Source organism: Heptranchias perlo, chromosome 10 (assembly GCF_035084215.1).
Source record: "Heptranchias perlo isolate sHepPer1 chromosome 10, sHepPer1.hap1, whole genome shotgun sequence".
NCBI lineage: Eukaryota > Metazoa > Chordata > Chondrichthyes > Hexanchiformes > Hexanchidae > Heptranchias > Heptranchias perlo.
This window is the reverse complement of record NC_090334.1, coordinates 83425065-83449472: the sequence shown is the minus strand read 5'-3', so window position 1 is coordinate 83449472 and position 24408 is coordinate 83425065. Positions and strand designations below refer to the sequence as shown.

The following is a 24408-nucleotide window of genomic DNA, read 5'->3' as shown; positions in this document are numbered from 1 at the left end:
GCAGTACTGAGGGAGTGCTGCACTGTCAGAGGTGCCGACTTTCAGCTGAGACGTTAAACCGTGACCCCGTCTGCCCTCTCAGGTGGATGTAAAAGATCCCACAGCACGATTTGAAGAAGAGCAGGGGAGTTCTCCCCGGTGTCCTGGGCCAATATTTATCCCTCAACCAACATCACTAAAAATAAATTAACTGGTCATGTATCTCATTGCTGTTCGTGGGATCTTGCTGTGTTTGCCCAACATAACAAGAGTGATTGTGTTTCAAAAATCACTGTGGCTGTGCTTTGAGATGCCCTACGCATGTGAAAGGCTCTCTATAAATGCAAGTTTATTCTCATTCTTTGACAAATACAGCAACGTTCAGAAATCTGATAACCTGGAACCTCTTGTGGATCCCTTAAAATCCCCCCACAGCCAACCTAAAGTGCATATTCCATCCCCTCTCATCCTTTCATAAGCTGGGCCGGTTACTTAACCCTTACATCCAATGGACTTTTTGGCAGGTTTTACACTGGCAGCAATTAAAAGGCAAAAGGTTCAGCACGATATCAGAGCCAGTGGATTAACTTGTTTTTAAAAAACAGGATTTCAATATGATATTCCCAGAATTCATTTAAAAAGAAAAACACTGCCTTCTGCACGTAGGCAGTCAGCAGAAACTGTGCCTGAGAGCTTGCACTTTAATGCTGTGTCGTGATAGGAATCAGGCACTGGTTTATATTTGTGTTGGGATCAAATTCGCAGCCTGCACCAGACTGCTGGTTCCCTAACTCACCCAGCATTAACAGGGAAGAGAGACATTTCACCAGGCATCTGAGGAAGGGCCCTGTTACCCCGATCCCTGTTAAAAAGGGAGTCTCTGCTTTCAAAGAGGAACTCGCGCCATCCACAATCCTCTTAAGAGAGTCTCTCCACCATTGCTCTTACAAAGAGCTGGCACGGGATCGATGGGCCGAATGGCCTCCTTCTGTGCTGTAACCATTCTATGATTCTGAGCCCTTTTCTTAAAGAAGGTTTGCTCGTCCCCAACTCTGTTTAAAGATGGAGCGTTACCATTAATCCCACCTTTGGCAAAGTGTCTCTTAAAGGAGCAGCAAATGTCATTTTGTTTCAACTGGGGCACAAGGAGGCGCACTTAAGCAACCTGGGGGGCCTTTCCCTCCAATTTTACCTCCCTTAAGGTTAAGAGGAGATTTGATAGAGGTGTTGAAAATTACAAAGAGGTTTTGATAGAGTAAATAAGGAGAAACTGTTTCCACTGGCAAGAGGGTTGGTAACCAGAGACTTAAGATAATTGGCAAAAAAAAGCAGAGTTGAGATGTGGAGAATTTTTTTAAGCAGCGAGTTGTTATGATCTGGAACGCGCTGCCTGAAAGGGCGTTGGAAGCAGATTCAATAATAACTTTCAAAAGGGAATCAGACAAATACTTGAAAAGGAAACATTCAGGGGGCTCTGGGGAAAGAGCAGGGGGAGTGGGACTAATTGGATAGCTCTTTCAAAGAGCCGGCACAGGCACGGCGGGCCGAATGGCCTCCTTCCATGCTGTATGATTCTATGATTCTTTGGGGCAGTGCCAAATTTGGCCTCAGCTGTGGGTCCCCACAGCTTACTGCAAAATTGGCCTGCACCATTTTAAGAGCTACTTCCACAGTCTTGAAGCTCATTATTCCATTGACTGAATTGTCCTCAGAAAAAGCCAGGGAGGAGGAAAGGAGACTGAACCCACCAAGCCCTCCATCCCACAGACCCCAACAACTTGGTGTCACATACAGTGCTTCACATAGACGAACATCTCAGACCGACACTAGCATGGATTTTACCCGACCTACTTAACCCCTCCAAGGCAGTTCTGCCAAATTTCTCCCTGGGAACTCAAACCCCCAACAAAGATAGAGATAGATAGATGGTCAACTCTTATCTCGGATGTTGGGTTCACCTATTGATGGGGCCATGGGCATGTCAGCCCTGGAGAGGAAACAGGCAAGTTAGATTTTGTTCAGTTACCTTTGGGGAGGTCAGGGAAAAGTTTCCTCTCAGAAGATTAAATAAGTGGTAACAGTTACGACTTAGGAACATAGGAACAGGAGGAGGCCATTCAGCCCCTCGAGCCTGTTCCGCCATTTAATTAGATCATGTCTGATCTGTATCTTAACTCCACCTACCCGGCTTGATTCCGTAACCCTTAATACCCTTGCCTAACCAAAATCTATCAATCTCAGTTTTGAAAGCTCCAATTGACCCCCAGCCTCAACAGCTTTTCGGGGGAGAGAGTTCCAGATTCCCACTCCCCTTTGTGTGAAGAAGTGCTGCCTGACATCACCCCTGAACGGCCTGGCTCTAATTTTAAGATTATGTCCCCTTGTTCTGGGCTCCCCCCCACCAGAGGAAATAGTTTCTCTCTATCTACGCTATCAAATCCCTTTATCATTTTAAACACCTCGATTGGATCACCCCTTCAACTTTGTAAACTCAAGGGAATACAAGCCTAGTCTATGCAACCTGCCTTCATAATTTAACCCCTTTGGCCCAGGTATCATCCTGGTGAATCTGTGCTGCACCCCCTCCCAGGCCAATATATCCTTCCCGAGGGGCGGTGCCCGGTGCCACATAGACTTCGAGCAGGAAAAGCTTCACACAAGTTCACCTTGTGCCTTTCGAATTCGCGGCCATCTTTGAGTAGGTCCTTAGCAGCTAGCTGTCCTTCGAGGTGCCTGAGGGCCTCTTCCCGATCATTTAGCCTTTCCTCCGCCCTTCGAGCACGGCCGAGCGTCTCGTGGTAGAGTTTGCTCTGATGCTCCAGCTGCTCGTTGAGTTCAGTAATCTGCTCCTCAAGCTCATTCACGTTCTTTCAACGACAATAAATTGTATTTATAGTGCATCTTTAACGTAGAAAAAAAAACCATCCCAGGGCACTTTGCAGAGGCGTAAGGAAGGGAAAAAAAAAAGGTCACTGAGCCAAAGAAGGAGGTATCAGGAGGGGCGGCCAAAGGCTTCAGCAAAGAGGTGAGTTTTAGGAAGGTCTTAAAGGAAGAACTTGCATTTATATAGCGCCTTTCACATCCTCAGGGTGTCTCAAAGTGCTTTACAGCCAATGAAGTACTTTCAAAGTGTACTCACTGTTGTAATGAAGGAAACACGGCAGCCAATTTGCGCACAGCAAGATCCCACAGACAGCAATGCGATAATGATCGGATAATCTGTTTTAGTGATGTTGATTGAGGGATAAATATTGGCCCAGGACACCGGGGAGAACTCCCCTGCTCTTCTTTTAATAGTGGCCGTGGGATCTTTTACGTCTGCCTGAGAGGGAAGACGGGGCCTCAGTTTAACTTCTCATCTGAAAGACGGCACCTCCGACAGTGCAGCACTCCCTCAGTACTGTGCTGGGAGTGTCAGCCTGGATTACGGGCTCTAGTCTCTGGAGTGGGACTTGAACCCACAACCTTCTGAATCAGAGCCTAGAGTGCCACCCACTGAGCCACGACTGACACCTAATAGGAGAAAAGGGTGATGGAGAGACAGAGGGGCTTGGGGTGGGAATTTCAGAGTGTAAGGCCTAAGCCATCAATGGTGGGGCAAAAAAGGGTGGGGGTTGCACGAGAGTCTGGAGTCAGAGGACTGGAGAGTTATGGGGAGAGCAGAGTGTTGTGACTCAGGAGGAAGTTACGGAGATAGGGAGGGGGCGTGGCCATGAATGGAATTAAACGCAATAACAAAAACTTTAATTTTGAGGCATTGGGAGACCGGTGTCCAATCCAGATCAGCAAGGGTGGGTGTGATGAGTGAGCAGGGTTTGGTGCGGGATAGCGGAGAAGCCTGAGAAGGGGTCTTATCGAGGTGTTCAAGATCATTGAGGGTATCGACAAGTTGAACCCTGAGAATGAGGGCAAGGGGGCATCGGATACAGCTCAGAATAAGGGAGGCAAATGGCCAGTTCAGGTACGTACATACATCGTGTTGAAAGTTTGGAATGGCCCCGATGTTAACTGCGGGTGAGATTTGGTGTCAGTTCAAAGCTCACCCCGGCTCCAGAAATGAGGCATGGGGTATTTTAACTCTCGAGCCTTGTTTGAATGCTGCTGATTGACTTCCCGCTCATTCCGGCCAGGTTGGGTTTAAATCGCCCTGGTAATTTAAGACGGAAGTGGACATTTCTAGGGTGAGACGATTTATTTTTTTCTTTTCCCATCTTCCCCTCGCTTTGTTCCTTTTTATAAGCTGCTCATCTGAAATATCATCGAGTTACATCGAGAACAGAAACAGGCCATTCGGCCCAACTAGTCTGTGTCGGTGTTTATGCTCCACACGAGCCTCCTCTCTCCTTACTTCATCTAACCCCATCAGCATATCCTTCTATTCCTTTTTCACTCGTATTTATCGAGCTTCCCCTTAAATGTATCTATGTTATTCGCCTCAACTACTCCTTGTGGGAGCGAGTTCCACATTCTACCCACTCTCTGGGTGAAGAAGTCGCTCCTGAATTCCCGATTGGATTTATCAGTGTCTATCTTATATTTATGGCCCCCAGTTCTGGTCTCCCCCACAAGTTGAAACATCTTCTCTACATCTTTCCCATCAAACCCTTTCATAATCTTAAAGGCCTCTATCGGGTCACCCCTCTTTTCTAGAGAAAAGACCCTCAGCCTGTTCAATCTTTCCTGATAGGTATAACCTCTCATTTAGGAACATAGGAACATAGGAACAGGAGTAGGCCATTCAGCCCCTCGTGCCTGCTCCGCCATTTGATAAGATCATGGCTGATCTGTGATCTAACTCCATATACCTGCCTTTGGCCCATATCCCTTAATACCTTTGGTTGGCAAAAAGCTATCTATCTCACATTTAAATTTAGCAATTGGGCTAGTATCAATTGCCGTTTGCGGAAGAGAGTTCCAAACTTCTACCACCCTTTGTGTGTAGAAATGTTTTCTAATCTCACTCCTGAAAGGTCTGGATCTAATTTTTAGACTGTGTCCCCTACTCCTAGAATCCCCAACCAGCGGAAATAGTTTCTCTCTATCCACCCTATCTGTTCCCCTTAATATCTTATAAACTTCGATCAGATCACCCCTTAACCTTCGAAACTCCAGAGAATACAACCCCAATTTGTGTAATCTCTCCTCGTAACTTAACCCTTGAAGTCCGGGTATCATTCTAGTAAACCTACGCTGCATTCCCTCCAAGGCCAATATGTCCTTCCGAAGGTGCGGTGCCCAGAACTGCTCACAGTACTCCAGGTGCGGTCTAACCAGGGTTTTGTATAGCTGCAGCATAACTTCTGCCCCCTTGTGCTCTAGTCCTCTAGATATAAAGGCCAGCATTCCATTAGCCTTATTGATTATTTTCTGCACCTGTTCATGACACTTCAGTGATCTATGTACCTGAACCCCTAAGTCCCTTTGGACATCCACTGTTTTTAACTTTTTACCATTTCTGGTATCATTCTGGTATCATCCTAGTAAATCCTTTTTGCACCTTCTCCAGTGCCTTCACAACCTTTCTATAACAGGGAGACCAGAACTGTGCACAGTACTCCAAGTGTGGTCGAGGAAGAATATAGGAACACAAGAAGATAGGAACATAAAAGGGAATCCAAAAATCTTCTACAGGCATATAAATAGTAAACAGGGAGTAAGGGGAGGGTTGGGGCCGATCAGGGATCAATAAGGAGATCTACGCATGGAGGCAGTGTTCATGGCCGAGGTACCAAAGGAATACTTTGCATCTGTCTTTACCAACGAAGAAGATGCTGCCACAGTCACAGTATAAGAAGGGCTAGTTGATATACTGGATGGGCTAAAAATTGATAAAGAGGAGGTACTAGAAAGGCTAGCTGTACTTAAAGTAGATAAGTCACCCGGCCCGGATGGGATGCATCCTAGGTTGCTGAGGGAAGTAAGGGTGGAAATTGCTTAGATGTCAGAGGATTGGAGAATTGCAAATGTCACACCCTCGTTCAAAAAAAGGGCATAAGGATAAACCCAGCAACTATAGGCCAGTCAGTATAACTGCAGTGGTGGGGAAGCTTTTAGAAACGATAATCTGGGACAAAATTAATAGTCACTTGGACAAGTGTTGATTAATAAAGGAAAGCCAGCACCGATTTGTTAAAGGCAAATCGTGTGTAACTAACTTCAATGAGTTTTTTGATGAGGTAACAGAGAGGGTTGATGAGGGCAATGCGGTTGATGTGGTTTATATGGACTTTCAAAAGGCATTTGATAAAAGTGCCACATAATAGGCTTGTCAGCAAAACTGAAGTTGTGGTGAACGGCTGTTTTTCGGACTGGAGGGAGGTGTACAGTGGTGTTCCCCAGGGGTCGGTACTAGGACCACTGCTTTTCTTGATATATATTAATGACTTGGACTTGGGTGTACAGGGTACAATTTCAAAATGTGCAGATGACACAAAACTTGGAAGTGTAGTGAACAGTGAGGAGAATAGTGATAGACTTCAAGAGGATATAGACAGGCTGGTGGCATGGGCGGACACGTGGCAGATGAAACTAAACGCAGAGAACTGCAAAGTAATACACTTTGGTAGAAAGAACGAGGAGAGGCAATATAATCTAGAGGGCTCAATTTTAAAAGGGGTACAGGAACAGAGAGATCTGGGGGTTTTTGTACACTAATCGTTGAAGGTGGCAAGGCAGGTTGAGAAAGCAGTTAAAAAAGCATGTGGGATCCTGGGCTTTATAAATAGATGTAAGGAATCTTACAACACCAGGTTATAGTCCAACAATTTTATTTTAAAATCACAAGCTTTCGGAGGCCTTCTCCTTCGTCAGGTGAAGTGTGGGATTCCTTGAATGTTACCGCATTTATAGTCAATGTTACCGCATTTATTCTCTGACAATAAATACGGTAACATTCAAGGAATCCCACACTTCACCTGACGAAGGAGAAAGCCTCCGAAAGCTTGTGATTTTCAAATAAAACTGTTGGACTACAACCTGGTGTTGTAAGATTCCTTACATTTGTCAACCCCAGTCCATCACCGGCATCTCCACATCATTTATAAATAGAGGCATAGAAGGTTATGGTGAACTTTTATAAAACACTGGTTCAGCCACAACTGGAGTATTGTGTCCAGTTCTGGGCACTGCGCTTTAGGAAAGATGTGAAGGCCTTAGAGAGGGTGCAGAAGAGATTTACTAGAATGATTCCAGGGATGAGGGATTTTGGTTAAGTGGATAGACTGGAGAAGCTGGGATTGTTCTCCTTAGAGCAGAGAAGGTTGAGAGGAGATTTGATAGAGGTATTTAAAATCATGAAGGGTCGAGACAGAGTAGGTAGAGAGAAACTGCTCCGATTGGCAGAAAGGTCAAGAACCTTGATTTAAGGTGATTAGCAAAAGAACCAAGGCAACATGAGGTCAAACTTTTTTACACAGCGGGTGGTTAGGATCTGGAATGCACTGCCCGAGGAGGTGATGGAGGCAGATTCAATCATGGCCTTCAAAAGGGAACTGGATAAGTACTTGAAGGGGGAAAATTTGCAGGGCTACGGGGAAAGGGAGGGGGAGTGGGACTAGCTGGATTGCTCTTGCGGAGAGCCGGCAAGGACTCGATGGGCTGAATGGCCTCCTTCTATGCTGTAACCTTTCTATGATTCCATGATTCTATCCCTTGATAATTTAATTTCGTAGCTTCTCTTTTTTTTTACTTCTTTCCTAACCTCTTCGAATTCCCTTTTGTCACCCTCTCCTTTATTGTCTGTGTACTTAGTGTGTGCCTTTTACTTTAGTTTCAATATTACCCTTATCTCTTTATTCATCTATGGTGTTTCATTATTGGCTAATTTGTTCTTGTTTTTAGCGGAATATTTTTCTCCTAAACTTTATTGATCATCATTTTAAATATTTCCCACCGTTGTTCTATCTCTTTGTCTGTCCAATTTTTTTTCCAGTTTACCTTCCCTAGTTCCATTCTCATCCCCTCAAAATTTTTTCCAATTTATTACTTTGGTCTCTGTCTTATTTATGTCTTTCTCAATCATTATTTTAAACCTTATTATGTTGTGATCGCTTTTACCTAGATGTTCCCCTACGCTTACTTCTCTTATCTGCTCCGGTTCATTTCCCATTATTAGATGCAGCAGTGATTCCTCTCTTGTTGGCTTCTTATGAACTGGGTAAGAAAGGAGTCCTGGACACATTGTGAAAACTCCATTTCCTTTACCCCTTTCCCTACCACTTGCCAGTTTATTTGGGGATGGTTCAAATCGCCCATATTTATTATTTGATGTTTTTTTTTTACTCATTTCATAGATTTGTCTCCATATTTCATCCTCCTCTTCCCTTCCACTATTAGGCGGTCTGTAGAATATCCCTAATAATGTGATCGATCCCTTCTTATCCTTGGTCTCAATCCATATGGATTCTGTTTGATCCTCTGATTCTGATGAAGAGCTTTGCCTGAAACATTAATATTTTTCTTACTTTACAGATTCCAGCTTGTAACTGACTCCCGGGTATCTGTTATTCTATATATAAACCCCCCGAACCCCTCGATTAGATTCCAGCCTGTAACTCACTCCCGGATATCTGTTATTCTATATATAAACCCCCCGAACCCCTCGATTAGATTCCAGCCTGTAACTCACTCCCGGGTATCTGTTATTCTATATATAAACCCCCCGAACCCCTCGATTAGATTCCAGCCTGTAACTCACTCCCGGGTATCTGTTATTCTATATATAAACCCCCCGAACCCCTCGATTAGATTCCAGCCTGTAACTCACTCCCGGGTATCTGTTATTCTATATATAAACCCCCCGAACCCCTCGATTAGATTCCAGCCTGTAACTCACTCCCGGGTATCTGTTATTCTATATATAAACCCCCCGAACCCCTCGATTAGATTCCAGCCTGTAACTCACTCCCGGGTATCTGTTATTCTATATATAAACCCCCCGAACCCCTCGATTAGATTCCAGCCTGTAACTCACTCCCGGGTATCTGTTATTCTATATATAAACCCCCCCGAACCCCTCGATTAGATTCCAGCCTGTAACTCACTCCCGGGTATCTGTTATTCTATATATAAACCCCCCGAACCCCTCGATTAGATTCCAGCCTGTAACTCACTCCCGGGTACCTGTTATTCTATATATAAACCCCCCCAAACCCCTCGATTAGATTCCAGTCTGTAACTCACTCCCGGGTATCTGTTATTCTATATATAAACCCCCCGAACCCCTCGATTAGATTCCAGCCTGTAACTCAGTAGTAGTTTGATTTTTAATGGCACATTATAATGATGTTTGGTTCCGGAACGGATTGTGAGTCACTCGATACTAAATTTGCTGCATTTGTAGGGAAGGTTTTTTGCAGTTTGACACCATGCTGTTTCCTTGGTTACGGTTCAGTCTCCATCAAACGATGGTTCGTCACAAACCACTTGTGGTCCTTTTAAGAGTTTCGAACAGGTTTAAAACTGGGACCCCAAGGCTGCAGCAGCATTGAAATTATTTAACACACCATGTGGGGTCAGAACACTATGGCAGGTACACTGGGCACATTCTCTGCGTTTGGAAGGCATCCCATTGTTTTGAGATTGAAAAGAAAAAAGAAACGGAAAATGCTGGCCCACTAACAGCTGCCCGTGAAAGGACTGGTTAACACTTCACCAGCGAGCGACCAGCACAGGCTGATCACCGTACTGTGCATCACCAGCATTCACTGCTTCTATTCATGGAGGTTATTGTGTTGGCCACCCCTGCATTGTGTCCCCTTGTGTTTTGTGAGACACCCGATTTGTGGCACCTTACAATCATAGAATCGTAGAATGGTTACAGCACGGAAGGAGGCCATTTGGCCCATCGAGTCCTTGCCGGCTCTATGCGAGAGCAATCCAGCTAGTTCCACTGTCCTGCCCTTTCCCCGTAGCCCTGCAAGTTTTTTCCTTTCAAGTACTTATCCAGTTCCCTTTTGAAGGCCATGATTGAATCTGCCTCCACCACCCCCTCGGGCAGTGCATTCCAGTTCACAACCACTCGCAGTGTAAAAAAGTTTTTTCTCATGTCACCTTTGGTTCTTTTACCAATTATCTTAAATCTGTGTCCTCTGGTTACTGATCCTTCTGCCACTGGAAACAGTTTCTCCTTATTTACTCTCAAAACCGTTTATAATTTTGAACACCTCTATCAAATCTCCCCTTAACCTTCTCTGTTCTAAGGAGAACAATCCCAGCTTCTCCAGTCTCTCCACATAACTGAAGTCCCTCATCCCTGGCACCATTCTGGTAAATCTCCTCTGCACCCTCTCTAAGGCCTTGACATTTGACATCCTTCCTAAAGTGTGATGCCGAGAATTGGCCACAATACACTAGCTGAGGCCTAACCGTGTTTTATAAAGGTTTAGCGTAACTTCCAATGCCTCTATGCCCTATTAATAAAGATGTGGAGATGCCGGTGATGGACTGGGTTTGACAAATGTAAGGAATCTTACAACACCAGGTTATAGTCCAACAGTTTTATTTGAAAATCACAAGCTTTCGGAGGCTTTCTCCTTCGTCAGGTGAAATGTCACATTTCAGCTGACGAAGGAGAAAGCCTCCGAAAGCTTGTGATTTTCAAATAAAACTGTTGGACTATAACCTGGTGTTGTAAGATTCCTTACACCTATTAATAAAGCCCAGGATCTCATATGTTTTTTTAACAGCCTTCTCAACTTGTCCTGCCACCTTCAAAGATTTGTGTACATATACCCCCAGGTCTCTCTGTTCCTGCACCCCCTTTAAAATTGTACCATTTAGTTTATATTGCTTCTCCTCATTCTTCCTACCAAAATGCATCACTTCACACTTCTCTGCGTTAAATTTCATCTGCCATGTGTCTGCCCATTTCACCAGTCTGTCTACATCCTCCTGAAGTCTGTCACCATCCTCCTCAGTGTTTACTACATTTCCGAGTTTTGTGTCTTCTGCAAACTTTGAAATTACACCCTCTATACCCAAGTGCAGGTTATTAATATATATCAAAAAGAGCAGTGGCCCTAATACTGACCCCTGGGGAACACCACTGTATACTTCCCTCCAGTCTGAAAAACAACCCTTCACCACTACTCTCTGTTTTCTGTCCCTTAGCTAATTTTGTATCCATGCTGCCACTGTCCCTTAATCCCATGGGCTTTAATTTTGATAACAAATCTATTATGTGGTATTTTATCAAATGCCTTGTGAAAGTCCATATACACAACATCAACCGCACTACCCTCATCAACCCTCTCCGTCACTTCATCAAACAACTCAATTAAGTTAGTCAAACATGATTTTCCTTTAACAAATCCGTGCTGACTTTCATTTATTAGCCCATTCTTTTCCAAGTGCCAATTAATTTTAGCCCAGATTATTGTCTCTAAAAGTTTCCCACCACCGACGTTAGGCTGACTGGCCTGTAATTGCTGGGTTTACCCTCTCCCCTTTTTTGAACAGGGGTGTAACTTTTCCAGTCCTCCAGCACCATCCCCATATCTAAGGAGGATTGGAAGATTGTGGCCAGAGCCTCCGCAATTTATACCCTTACTTCCTTCAGTAGCCTGGGACGCGTCCCATCTGGACCGGGTGACTTTTCTACTTTGAATGCTGCCAATCTTTTAAGTACCTTCTCTTTATCTATTTTTATCTATTTTTATCCTATCCAATATCGCTACTACCTCCTCCTTTACTGCTACAATGGCAGCATCTTCTTCTCTAGTGAAGACCGATGCGAAGTATTCATTTAGTACCTCAGTCAGGCCCTCTGCCTCCACAAGAAGATCTCCTTTTTTTGTCCCTAATCAGTCCCACCCTTCCTTTGATGACCCTTTTACTATTTATATGTTTATAAAAGACTTTTGTATTCCCTTTTATGTTAGCTGCTAATCTATTCTCATACTCTCTCTTTGCCCCTCTTATTCCCTTTTTTAGATCTCCTCTGTACTTTTTGTATTTAGCCTGATTCTCTACTGTATTACATTTGTCATAGACCTTTTTCTGTTTCATTTTAATCTCTCTGTCTTTAGTCATCCAGGGAGCTCTGGCTTTCCTTTCCCCCTCGTAGGGAAGTGTCTGCTCTGTACCTGAACCAACTCCTCCTTGAAGGCCTCCCTTTGTTCAATTACTCTTTTGCCTATCAATTTCTGATTCCAATCCACCCGGGCAAGATCCCTTTTTAAATAACTGAAATTAGCCCTCCTCCAGTTAAGATTTTCACATTTAATTGTTCCTTGTCCTTTTCCATAACTATTCTAAACCTGATGATATTATGATCACTGTTCCCCAAATGCTCCCCCACTGAAACATGCTCCACCTGCCCCACTTCATTCCCCAGAACTAGATCCAGCACTGCTTCCTTCCTGTTTGGGGTAAAAACACACTGTTCCAGAAAGTTCTCTCGAACACATTTCAGGAATTCCTCCCCCTCTTTGCCCTTTACACTGCTACTATCCCAGTCTATATTGGGATAATTCAAGTCCCCCATTATCACTACTCTATAGTTCTTGCATCTTTCTGTAATTTACCTGCAAATTTGCTCCTCTATCTCCTTCCCACTATTTGATGGCCTATAGTGTAACAGCCCCTCTATTGTTCCTTAATTCTAACCAAATAGATTCTGTCTTTGACCCTTCAACTACATCATCCCTTTCCAGTGCTATAATAGTTTCTTTGATCAATACTGCCACCCTACCCACCCTCCCTTTCTTTCCTTCCTTATCTTTCCTGAATACCTTGTAGCCAGGAATATTAAGTACCCAATCTTCCCCTTATTTGAGCCACTATATCATAGATGATCGAATAGTTCATGGGACACGGTGGCTGTTGTCTGTTGAGGGTAGCAGACCGCGGCTGGATATTAGAGATGTGAGAGTGGATGAATACTCCCTGGAATTTGTTCAATTCCCTTTGGGGATCAGGGAGTGTACATGGGCTGTGGAAGGAGAGTAAATGGGTGGGTAGAGTCCATGATAGGGGAGAGTGTACATGGGCTGTGGAAGGAGAGTAAATGGGTGGGTAGAGTCCATGATAGGGGAGAGTGTACATGGGCTGTGGGAGGAGATTAAATGGGTGGGTATAGTCCATGATCGGGGAGAGTGTACATGGGCTGTGGAAGGAGATTAAATGGGTGGGTAGAGTCCATGATAGGGGAGAGTGTACATGGGCTGTAGAAGGAGAGTAAATGGGTGGGTAGAGTCCATGATAGGGGAGAGTGTACATGGGCTGTAGAAGGAGAGTAAATGGGTGGGTGGAGGCCCAGGTAGGGGAGAGTGGACATGGAAGGAGATTAATGACCATGCGCTTCCTGCCTGCCATATTGGAGACTTCTGAGGCCCTTTAGCACCCAAAAAACAGATGCTGCGCGGCCAAATTTGTAGGCCGATTATGTTTCCACTCTCTTTACGTGGGAGCCCTTTACGTTGAACTCTTGATACTCACGGATATTCGGTTCCGATCGTTCCCACAGATTTCCCTCACTTTACTTTTGATGGCTTCCTCTGAGGCAGGGACGCTGATAAAGCCATTGCTGAGCAGTGTGGCCAGCTGATCGATGAAGCTCTGGTGCAGCGCGTTGGCAGCTCTGGTTTCGTACGTGCTGGTGCGCAGGCTGTCGTCCAGGTCGCTCACCTGTTTCTCGTGGAGGACCTGCTTGTGACATGCGGTGCCCAAAGCCCGCTGGCTATCCTCCAGCCTGTCACGCAGGATCTTGTTGTCCTGCTCCACGGTCCTCTTCAGCAGCAAAGCTTCATCTCTCTCCTGTGCCAAAGGAAGGAAGAACAAGTGTTAGCAATGGCTCAGTGGGTAGCTCACTCTTGCCTCTGAATCAGTGGGTCATGGGTTCTAGCCCCCACTCCAGAGACTTGGGCCCCATATTCGAGCACATAAAGAGATAGTCAAGGAAATGGGTGGAGAAGATTATGTGAAGGGTGAGATCGAGAGAGGACAGGGGGGTGGCGAAGGTGGAGGAGAGGGGGGCTGGGGGATTTGAGGTGCAGATTGAAATTCACCAAGGGTGACTTGGAGTAGAGGCTAAGGGAAGAGGAAGTCAACGAGGGGCATTGAGGGTGATAGGTGAGAAGGATGTGTGTGTTTACACAACACTAAGTCTGGGTCTTCAAACCCTGTAGGTTGTAGAAGGGAGGGAGGACCAAAGGAGGTGAGGAGCTCCAGCATTTTGAGGTCCTGGAAAAGAATTAATTAGAATAGGAGGCAACACGCTAAGTTACCCCAGTGAGGACACAGGGAGGAGAAGGGAGTGTACAGTTGGGGTACTTCGAGCTCAGGAGAAACAAGAGAGGAAAGTTCAGAGGAGCACTGATCATAGTGTCAGCTTGGCTCAGCTGGTAGCACTCTTGCCTCTCAGTCAGAAGGTCGTGGGCTCAAGTCCCACTCCAGAATTTGAGTACATAATCCAGGCTGACACTCCCAGTGCAGTACAGAAGGAGTGCTGCACTGTCTGAGGTGTCGTCTTTCAGATGAGATGTTAAACCGAGGCCCCAGCTGCCCGTTTCAGTGGTGCGAGTGGATGTTAAAGATCAGGTGGCACTATTTGAAGAAGAACGGGAGTTCTCCTGATGTCGTGGCCAACATCCCTCCGTTACCAACAACTTCAGAAACAGGATAACTGGCCATGAGTCTCATAACTGTTTGTGGGATCTTGGATGGGCAACATTGTAAAATGGCAGAGACATTAAACAAATATTTTGTATCTGTCTTCACAGTAGAAGACACAAAAAACATACCAGAAATAGTGGGGAACCAAGGGTCTAATGAGAGTGAGAAACTTAAAGTAATTAATATTAGTAAAGAAAAAGTACTAGAGAAATTAATGGGACTAAAAGCCGACAAATCCCCTGGACCTGATGGCCTACATCCGAGGGTTCTAAAAGAGGTGGCTGCAGAGATAGTGGTTGTGATCTTCCAAAATTCCCTAGATTCTAGAACGGTCCCAGTGGATTGGAAGGTAGTAAACATTATCCCACTATTCAGGAATGGAGGGAGAGAGAAAACAGGGAACGACAGGCCAGTTAGTCTGACATCAGTCGTCAGGAAAATGCTGGAATCCATTATTAAGGATGTAGTAACGGCAATTAGAAAATCATAACATGATTAGGCAGAGTCAACACGGTTTTATGAAAGGGAAAAACGTGTTTGACAAATTTATTAAGAGTTTTTCTGAGGGTGTAACTAGCAGAGCAGATAAAGGGGAACCAGTGGATGTTGTATATTTGGATTTTCAAAAGGCATTCGATAAGGTGCCACATAAAAGGTTGTTACACAAGATTAGGGCTCATGGGATTGTGGGTAATATATTAGCACAGATTGAGGATTGGTTAACGGACAGAAAACAGAGAGTAGGAATAAACGGGTCATTTTCAGGTTGGCAGGTTGTAACTAGTGGGGTGCAGCAAGGATCAGTGCTTGGGCCTCAGCTATTTACAATCTATATTAATGACTTAGATGAAGGGACCGAGTGTAATGTATCCAAGTTTGCTGATGATACAAAACTAGGTGGGAAAGTAATCTGTGAGGAGGACACAAAGAGTTTACAAAGGGATATAGACAGGTTAAGTGAGTGGGCAAGAAGGTGGCAGATGGAGTATAATGTGGGGAAATGTGAGGTTATTCACTTTGGTAGCAAGAATAGAAAAACAGAATATTTTTTAAATGGTGACAAATTATTAAATGTTGGTGTTCAGAGGGATTTGGGTGTCCTTGTACACGAAACACAGAAAGTTAACATGCAGGTACAGCAAGCATTTAAGAAGGCAAATGGAATGTTGACCTTTATTGCAAGGGGGGTTGGAGTACAAGAGTAGGGAAGTCTTGCTGCAATTATATAGGGCTCAGGTGAGACCTCACCTGGAGTACTGTGTACAGATTTGGTCTCCTTACCTAAGGAAGGATATACTTACCTTAGAGGGGGTGCAATGAAGGTTCACTAGATTGATTCCTGGGATGAGAGGGTTGTCCTATGAGGAGAGATTGAGTAGAATGGGCCTATATTTTCTGGAGTTTAGAAGAATGAGAGGTGATCTCATTGAAACATATAAAATTCTTAGAGGGCTTGACAGGGTAGATGCTGATAGACTGTTTCCCCTGGCTGGAGAGTCTAGAAATAGGGGACATAGACTCAAGATAAGGGTCGCCATTTAGGACCAAGATCAGGAAAAATTTCTTCATGCAGAGGGTCGTGAATCTTTGGAATTCTCTACCCAAGAGGGCAGTGGATGCTCAGTCGTTGACTATGTTCAAGACTGAGATCAATAGATTTTTGGACACTAGGGGAATCAAGGGGTATGGGGATAAGAACATAAGAAATAGGAGCAGGAGTAGGCCAATCGGTCCCTCGAGCCTGCTCCGCCATTCAATATGATCTGATCCTAACCTCAAATTTAAATTCATGTCCAATTTCCTCCCCACTCCCCGTAACCCCTAATTCCCTTTACTTCTAGAAAGGACAGGACAGGATAGAACAGGAAAGTGGAGTTGAGGTCGAAGATCAGCCATGATCTTATTGAATGGCGGAGCAGGCTCGAGGGGCCATATGGCCTACTCCTATTCCTATTTCTTATGTTCTTATGGATTGTGCAAAGTGGGTGTCCTTTTTATTCCTACATAACAACAATCTTTGCCCTTCAATTGTGTGAAGCATTTTGGGACATGCCTGAAAGTCCAAGCTCACTTCCTAGCCCCATGATCTCAACCACTAAGAAGGACAAGAGCAGCAGTATGATGGGAACACCATCACCTCCGAGATCCCCTCTAAGTCATTCGTAATATGATACAGCACAGAAGGAGGCCATTTGGCCCATCGTGCCTGTGCCGGCTCTTTGGTAGAGCAATCCAATGAGTCCCACTCCCCTTGTTGGGTCAACATCCCGACGATCACCTTCACCACACGGACTGCAGCAGTTCAAGAAGGCGGCTCACCACCACCTTCTCAAGGGGCAACTAGGGATGGGCAATAAATGCCGGCCCTGCCAGCGACGGCAAGATCCTGAGAGTAAACAACAGACCATGATGTAAAGGATTGATGTGTAATCTCCCATAGGACAAGAACACGTGACAATTTTGCTGAATTCTGCAAAGACTTTAACACACAGGAGTGGTATGGTAGTGTCGTGATTAAGTTACTGCATTGGTAATCCAGAGGCTTGAACTAATAACCCAGAGAACGTGAGTTCAAATCCCACCGAGGGCAGTTTGAGAATTTGAATTCAGTTTAAAAAATCTGGAAATATAAAAATCTGGGATCAGTAGAAGTGACCATGAAGCTGTCGGATTGTCGTAAAAACCCAACTGGTTCACTAATGTCCTTTAGGGAAGGAAACCTGCCGTCCTTACCCAGTCTGGGCCTATATGTGACTCCAGTCCCACGCCAGCGTGGTTGACTCTTAACTGCCCTCTGAAGTGGCCAAGCAAGACACTCAGTTTGTATCAAACCCGCTACCAACAGTTCAAGAAGGCGGCTCACCACCACCTTATCAGGGCACCTAGGGACGAGCGATAATTACCGGTCTTGCCAGCGGCGCCCACATCCTGAGAATGAATAAATTAATAAAACGCCGTGACCTTTTACCTCTCCGACAGCTTTCATCTCCTCACTGAATGAAGCTGCTGTCTGCTGAGCTTTCCCCGTTTCCAACACCAGCTTCATTAGCGTCTGGCGGCCGGCCTTGAACTCCAGCTCCTGATTGACCAAAGCTTCCTCCAGCGTGGCTATCTTCCTCTCCCACAAGAGGTGCTCCTGGAACAGCTCAGACGCCTGGATTCAACGAACACCCACATGATTCATTCAGAACACCAGCCCAGCTCACAAACCCAAAAATACCTTTGAGCCTCTCAAACCAGCCCCCAACGTGCCTGTGTATTTCAGGGCAAACTCCCAACCTCGGGATCTGAATCGGGCGTGAAACAAATAATATTTATAATGGGCCAGTCAATCGCCCATGGAACTGCTCACAGGAAGTCACGGCCAAGTGTAGTTTTCAGGGTTGGAGAGAAGGGGGATAAACGGACCAGGGTAGGGGAGAGACAGAGAGAGGAAAGGAAGGGAGAGGTTAGGGAGGAGTGGGGTGAGAGGCAGATTGGAGGGGGTAGCGGATGAGAGGAATAGCTGGGAGGGGGGGGGAGAGAGAACAGGGCGGGGGGGGGAAGCCGTGCAGAAGAGTTTCGGCAGTGAGGAGCGATTGGAGGCTCTGCCGGGGAGCAGTGAGGACAAGGAACACTTCTGGAGGGAGGAGCTTGGCAGCCCACATACATTATGTAAGCGGGAGGGGGTGGGTTACGTTGGCGGAGTAAACTAACTCCCGTGAATGGGGTGGGGGCTGCCTCACAAAATTGCAGGTCTGGGGGCCACTGTCAATAATGTTCCGCAAAGCAGTCTGACAAGAGGCTCGGGATTGCAGCTCACGAATCTACTGCATCAAGGGCCTGGTACAATAACACAGCAATGTACCTCCAATATACCAAATGTTGGGGAAGAGTTTGTTGTGTAACCTGTGCTTTAAAAAAAGGTGAGACAAAAATTGTGTATTTACGTAAAGGAACCTGGATTACTAGACAAGTTGAGTGATGCAGTTTTCATGGAAACATGGACTACACCATTACATAAGAGTCCCAGAAAATGTAATAAAATTACAATTGGACGAAATCAGTCGCTGAAAATCAGGGGCCCTGATAATACTGGAGGGATTGTTCACATTTGACAGAGGTGAAAACCTGGCGGGAACGGATTGAACGCCTGTTATATTCCCGCCCATTATACACCACCCACTATAGACCCGCCCATTATACACCACCCACTATAGACCCGCCCATTATACACCACCCACTATAGACCCGCCCATTATACACCACCCACTATAGACCCGCCCATTATACACCACCCACTATAGACCCGCCCATTATACACCACCCACTATAGACCCGCCCATTATACACCACCCGCTATAGACCCGCCCATTATACACCACCCGCTATAGACCCGCCCATTATACACCACCCGCTATAGACCCGCCCATTATACACCACCCGCTATAGACCCGCCCATTATACACCACCCGCTATAGACCCGCCCATTATACACCACCTGCTGTACACCCGCCCATTATACACCACCCGCTATAGACCCGCCCATTATACACCACCCACTATAGACCCGCCCATTATACACCACCCACTATAGACCCGCCCATCATTCACCCCCCCGTTATAGACCCGCCCATCATACACACACCCGGTATACACCCCCCTCCGTTATACTCCCCCCGTTATACTCCCCGCCCGTTATACTCCCCCCGTTACACACCCCCGTTATACTCCTTGCCCGTTATACACCCCCCGTTATACTCCCCCCGTTATACTCCCCGCCCGTTATACTCCCCCCGTTATACACCCCCGTTATACACCCCCGTTATACTCCCCCCGTTATACTCCCCGCCCGTCATACTCCCACCCGCTTGACGCCATGCCACCGTTCCCTGTAAGCTGCGTACGTTCGCGACCGCGCAGCAGTCTGTTGAACGCCACGCACTTTGGCACTCCGTACGTGCACGGCCAGAATAAAAAGTACGGTTAGCAGAAGGCCCGAGAGCAGAGGGGAGCGAGGGGAGAGGGTACACCCGGTCAGAGGGTCCGAGAGCGGAGGGGAGCGAGGGGAGAGGGTACACGCGGTCAGAGGGCCCGAGAGCGGAGTGGAGCGAGGGGAGAGGGTACACGCGGTCAGAGGGTCCGAGAGCGGAGGGGAGCGAGGGGAGAGGGTACACGCGGTCAGAGGGTCCGAGAGCGGAGTGGAGCGAGGGGAGAGGGTACACACGGTCGGAGGGCCCGAGAGCGGAGAGGAGCGAGGGGAGAGGGTACACGCGGTCAGAGGGCCCGAGAGCGGAGTGGAGCGAGGGGAGAGGGTACACGCGGTCAGAGGGCCCGAGAGCGGAGAGGAGCGAGGGGAGAGGGTACACGCGGTCAGAGGGCCCGAGAGCGGAGGGGAGCGAGGGGAGAGGGTACACGCGGTCAGAGGGCCAGAGAGCGGAGGGGAGCGAGGGGAGAGGGTACACGCGGTCAGAGGGTCCGAGAGCGGAGGGGAGCGAGGGGAGAGGGTACACGCGGTCAGAGGGTCCGAGAGCGGAGAGGAGCGAGGGGAGAGGGTACACGCGGTCAGAGGGCCCGAGAGCGGAGAGGAGCGAGGGGAGAGGGTACACGCGGTCAGAGGGTCCGAGAGCGGAGGGGAGCGAGGGGAGAGGGTACACGCGGTCAGAGGGTCCGAGAGCGGAGAGGAGCGAGGGGAGAGGGTACACGCGGTCAGAGAGCCCGAGAGCAGAGGGGAGCGAGGGAAGAGGGTACACGCGGTCAGAGGGCCCGAGAGCGGAGAGGAGCGAGGGGAGAGGGTACACGCGGTCAGAGGGCCCGAGAGCGGAGAGGAGCGAGGGGAGAGGGTACACGTGGTCAGAGGGCCCGAGAGCGGAGAGGAGCGAGGGGAGAGGGTACACGCGGTCAGAGGGCCCGAGAGCGGAGAGGAGCGAGGGGAGAGGGTACACGCGGTCAGAGGGTCCGAGAGCGGAGGGGAGCGAGGGGAGAGGGTACACACGGTTTTTACACAGTTGGCGTCAACTCACACAGGCAGAAATTGAAGAAGTGACGTCACAGGTGGGTGATTGATTGGTGAGCGTTGTCAAAACTTACACTATACAATGCATTAACACCCAAACATAATCTGGTCAAGTATCCCTTCATGCACTTCCACAGTGTCACTTTTTTTCTCTCTCTAAGTCAGGGCAGGTGATTAACTAAGAGCTTAAATCAATAACTTAAACTAGATAAATTAATTAGTTAATAAAACCAAAATGTGGGGAAATATGAGGTTATTCACTTTGGTGGGAAGAATAGAAAAACAGAATTTTTTTAAATGGTGAGAAACTATTAAATGTTGGTGTTCAGAGAGATTTGGGTGTCCTCGTACAAGAAACACAAAAAGTTAGCATGCAGGTACAGCAAGCAATTAGGAAAGCAAATGGCATGTTTGGCTTTTATTGCAAGGGGGTTGGAGTACCAGAGTGAGGAAGTCTTACTACAGTTGCACAGGGCTTTGGTGAGGCATCACCAGGAGTACTGTCTACAGTTTTGGTCTCCTTATCTAAGGAAGGATATACTTTCCTTGGAGGCAGTGCAGTGAAGGTTCACCAGATTGATTCCTGGGATGAGAGGATTGTCCTATGAGGAGAGATTGAGTAGAATGGGTCTATACTCTCTGGAGTTCAGAAGAATGAGAGATAATCTCATTGAAACATATAAGATTCTGAGGGGGCTTGGCAGGGTAGATGCTGGGACGTTGTTTCCCTTGGCTGGAGAGTCGAGAACTAAGGGGCATAGTCGCAGAATAATGGGGCGGTCATTTAAGACTAAGATGAGGAGGAATTTCTTCACGCAGAGGGTTGTGAACTTTTGGAATTCTCTACCCCAGAGGGCTGTGGATGCTCAGTCATTGAATATATTCAAGGCTGAGATATAGATTTTTGGACTCTAGGGGAATCAAGGGATACGGGGATCGGGCAGGAAAGTGGAGTTGAGGTCGAAGATCAGCCATGAACCGATTGAATGGCGGAACAGGCTCGAGGGGCAGTATGGCCTACTCCTGCTCCTATTGCTTATGTTTAATTAAACTGTTCCCTATCCCCAGATTCACACTGACTGATTTGACAGCTGTTTTGTATTTCTGACTCAATTTAAAAATTCTGATTGCGCACGATTTATTTCTGTTTGAATCATAGTCATTAAACTGATTCAACAAAAAGCTGACTGGAATCGTTCCCATCAGATAATTTTTAATAAAATATAACCAGACTGGTCTGCTCAATCCTAGTCCAACTTAAGAAACCCATTTCATAAATTATGTGAATTTATCAGCCAATATAACATTAAATTGTTACAATTATCCGTTTGCTCTGTTTGTTATTTAACATGAATAATGTTTTCTAAAAAGATGTTCTAATCGAAGTTGTGATATTTTTTACAGTGGTGCACACAATCTTTATATCGGTGCACAAACTCAAACTCATTCCGCACACGGCCAAAAAAAACTGGAGGGGACATTGCGCCATGCCCGATTTTTGTTTTCCGTCAATGGTTACGGTGTGCAACGGGGCCGCCGATTCACTATCGCACGTCTCACTCTATCAACGAAGACCGATTTCACCCCCTCTGACTTCAGGAACCATGAAGGAGTGTCTGACATTTCCAGCACACCATTTTCTGTCACTGTCCATGATACATCGGAGGAGTTCCAAATGGTAGTTATTGAACCACAGTGCGCGACACGCTTGTTATAGAATCATAGAACGGTTGCAGCACGGAAGGAGGCCATTTTGGCCCATCGAGTCCTTGCCAGCTCTCTGCAAGAGCAATCCAAAAAAATAGGAAGATATTGTTGAAGGATAAGTTTTGCAATATTGGCGTTACCAAGTCTCATCAACACCTGGCACCAAATTATCCCAAACTGAAGTCCTTTGTGGTGATAATTCTTTTCATGTTTGGGACCACGTACACGTGTGAACGAGTATTCTCCCTCACGGACGTCAACAAGTCTAAACCACATTCTCAACTTTGTGACATAAACCTGACCTCGGGACTCAAGACGGGCCTCAGCCCAGTCATCGTTCCAAATGCTGGTACAATGGATCAGGCCAAGAGGTGCCAGGAGCAGCAGCGGCAGTGAATAGGAGGAACAGGAGGAGGCCATTCAGCCCCATCGAGCCTGTTCCGCCATTCAGTCAGATCACAGCTGATCTGCACCTCAACTCCATTTACCCGCCTTTGCTCCATATCCCTTGACACCCTTACCCAACAAAAATCTTTCAATCTCAGTCTCGAAAGTTTCAACTGACCCCCCCAGCACCCACAGCCTTTTTCAGGGAGAGAATTCCAGATTTCCTCTACCCTTTGTGTGAAAGAGTGCTTCCTGATTTCACTCCTGAACAGCCTAGCTCTAATTTTAAGATTGTGTCCCAAATCCTTAAATAAATCTAAATCAAATCTAAATGTAAGTAAGTACCAGCATGGTTTATCTTTATTTATTCTATTTTAATAACTGTGTCCCACGCCAAGTGCTAGGATATCGAATTGGGTCCAGTGTATAAATTGCGAATGACGACCCTGGTCTATTATGACTCACAGAGTTAGATTCTCGACGGTAACTTCACCTGAAATGGGAAGCATCAGCAATGGAGAATGAGGCTAACCGGCAATGAGGCTAACCGGCCGCTTCACCACCGTGACCTGGACTAACTGTGCCCCGGGTCAAACGCCACGGCGGGTGGGGGGGAAGAGGGGGAGGGGAGACTTTCACCAGTGACACTGGCAGAGCTCTCAACAACAACAACTTGCATTTATATAGCACCTTTCATGTAGTGAAACGTCCCAAGGCGCTTCACAGGAGCGTAAATCAGACAAAAATTTGACACCGAGCCACATAAGGAGATATTGGGACAGGTGACCAAAAGCTTGATCAAAGTGGTAGGTTTTAAGGAGCGACTTTAAGGAGGAGGAGAGAGAGAGGCGGAGAGGCGGAGGGAGGTTCAGGGAGGGAATTACAGAGCTTAGGGCCGAGGCAGCTGAAGACACGGCCGTCAATGGTGGAGCGATTAAAATCGGGGATGCGCAAGAGGCCAGAATTGGAGGAGCGCAGAGATCTCGGAGGGTTGCAGGGCTGGAGGAGGTTACAGAGACAGGGAGGCCACGGAGGGATTCGAAAACAAGGATGAGAACTTTGAAGCTGAAATCGAGAGCAGACTCTGGACTCCTTCAGTCGGGTTCCTGAGGAAAAGCTTCGTTCAGATGCTGATTTGAAGCACTCTGACGGATTATGCAAGTTTGCTAATTTCCCTTTCAAGTGTGCCAGAAACTTGATGATCAATGACAACTCCACATTCCTCACACGCCCTCCACTTACTCCCTGCTCAGTGAACCCCTTATTGTTTCACTTAAGATATTTGATTTTATAACTGTCTCAAGATGTTGGCGAGCTGGGAAAATCAGAAGCTCCAGCTGCTGGCTTCAATCTTCATGAAAACCTCCGCTCTCTCCACGAGCAACCATTTTGTGGCTAAGGGATATGATCACTTTTTTTTTAAATAAAGAAATGCTGGGTTTGAGGACATGACCGTGTGTGGGTCACATGTTCTTTCTACACTGCTGCTTACGGCAATTTGTTTCTTATTTGTTCATGGGATGTGGGCGTCGCTGGCGAGGCCAGCATTTATTGCCCATCCCTAATTGCCCTTGAGAAGGTGGTGGTGAGCCGCCTTCTTGAACCGCTGCAGTCCGTGTGGTGACGGTTCTCCCACAGTGCTGTTAGGAAGGGAGTTCAAGGATTTTGACCCAGCGACGATGAAGGAACGGCGATATATTTCCAAGTGAGGATGGTGAGTGACTTGG

The 24408-nt window shown here is 46.6% G+C and overlaps 1 protein-coding gene across 1 annotated transcript in view; it reads right to left on the bottom strand.

Moving 5' to 3' along the window:
* LOC137326800 (coiled-coil domain-containing protein 170-like) overlaps window positions 1–24408 on the bottom strand; it is a 106526-nt gene that overhangs the window by 33446 nt on the left and 48672 nt on the right. Inside the window, exons 8-10 of the mRNA XM_067992194.1 lie at window positions 17561–17746; window positions 13417–13734; window positions 2646–2846 (exon numbers count right to left, since the gene is read on the bottom strand). Of these exons, the coding sequence (XP_067848295.1) occupies window positions 2646–2846; window positions 13417–13734; window positions 17561–17746 (705 nt within the window). The remainder of the gene's footprint in view (window positions 1–2645; window positions 2847–13416; window positions 13735–17560; window positions 17747–24408) is intronic.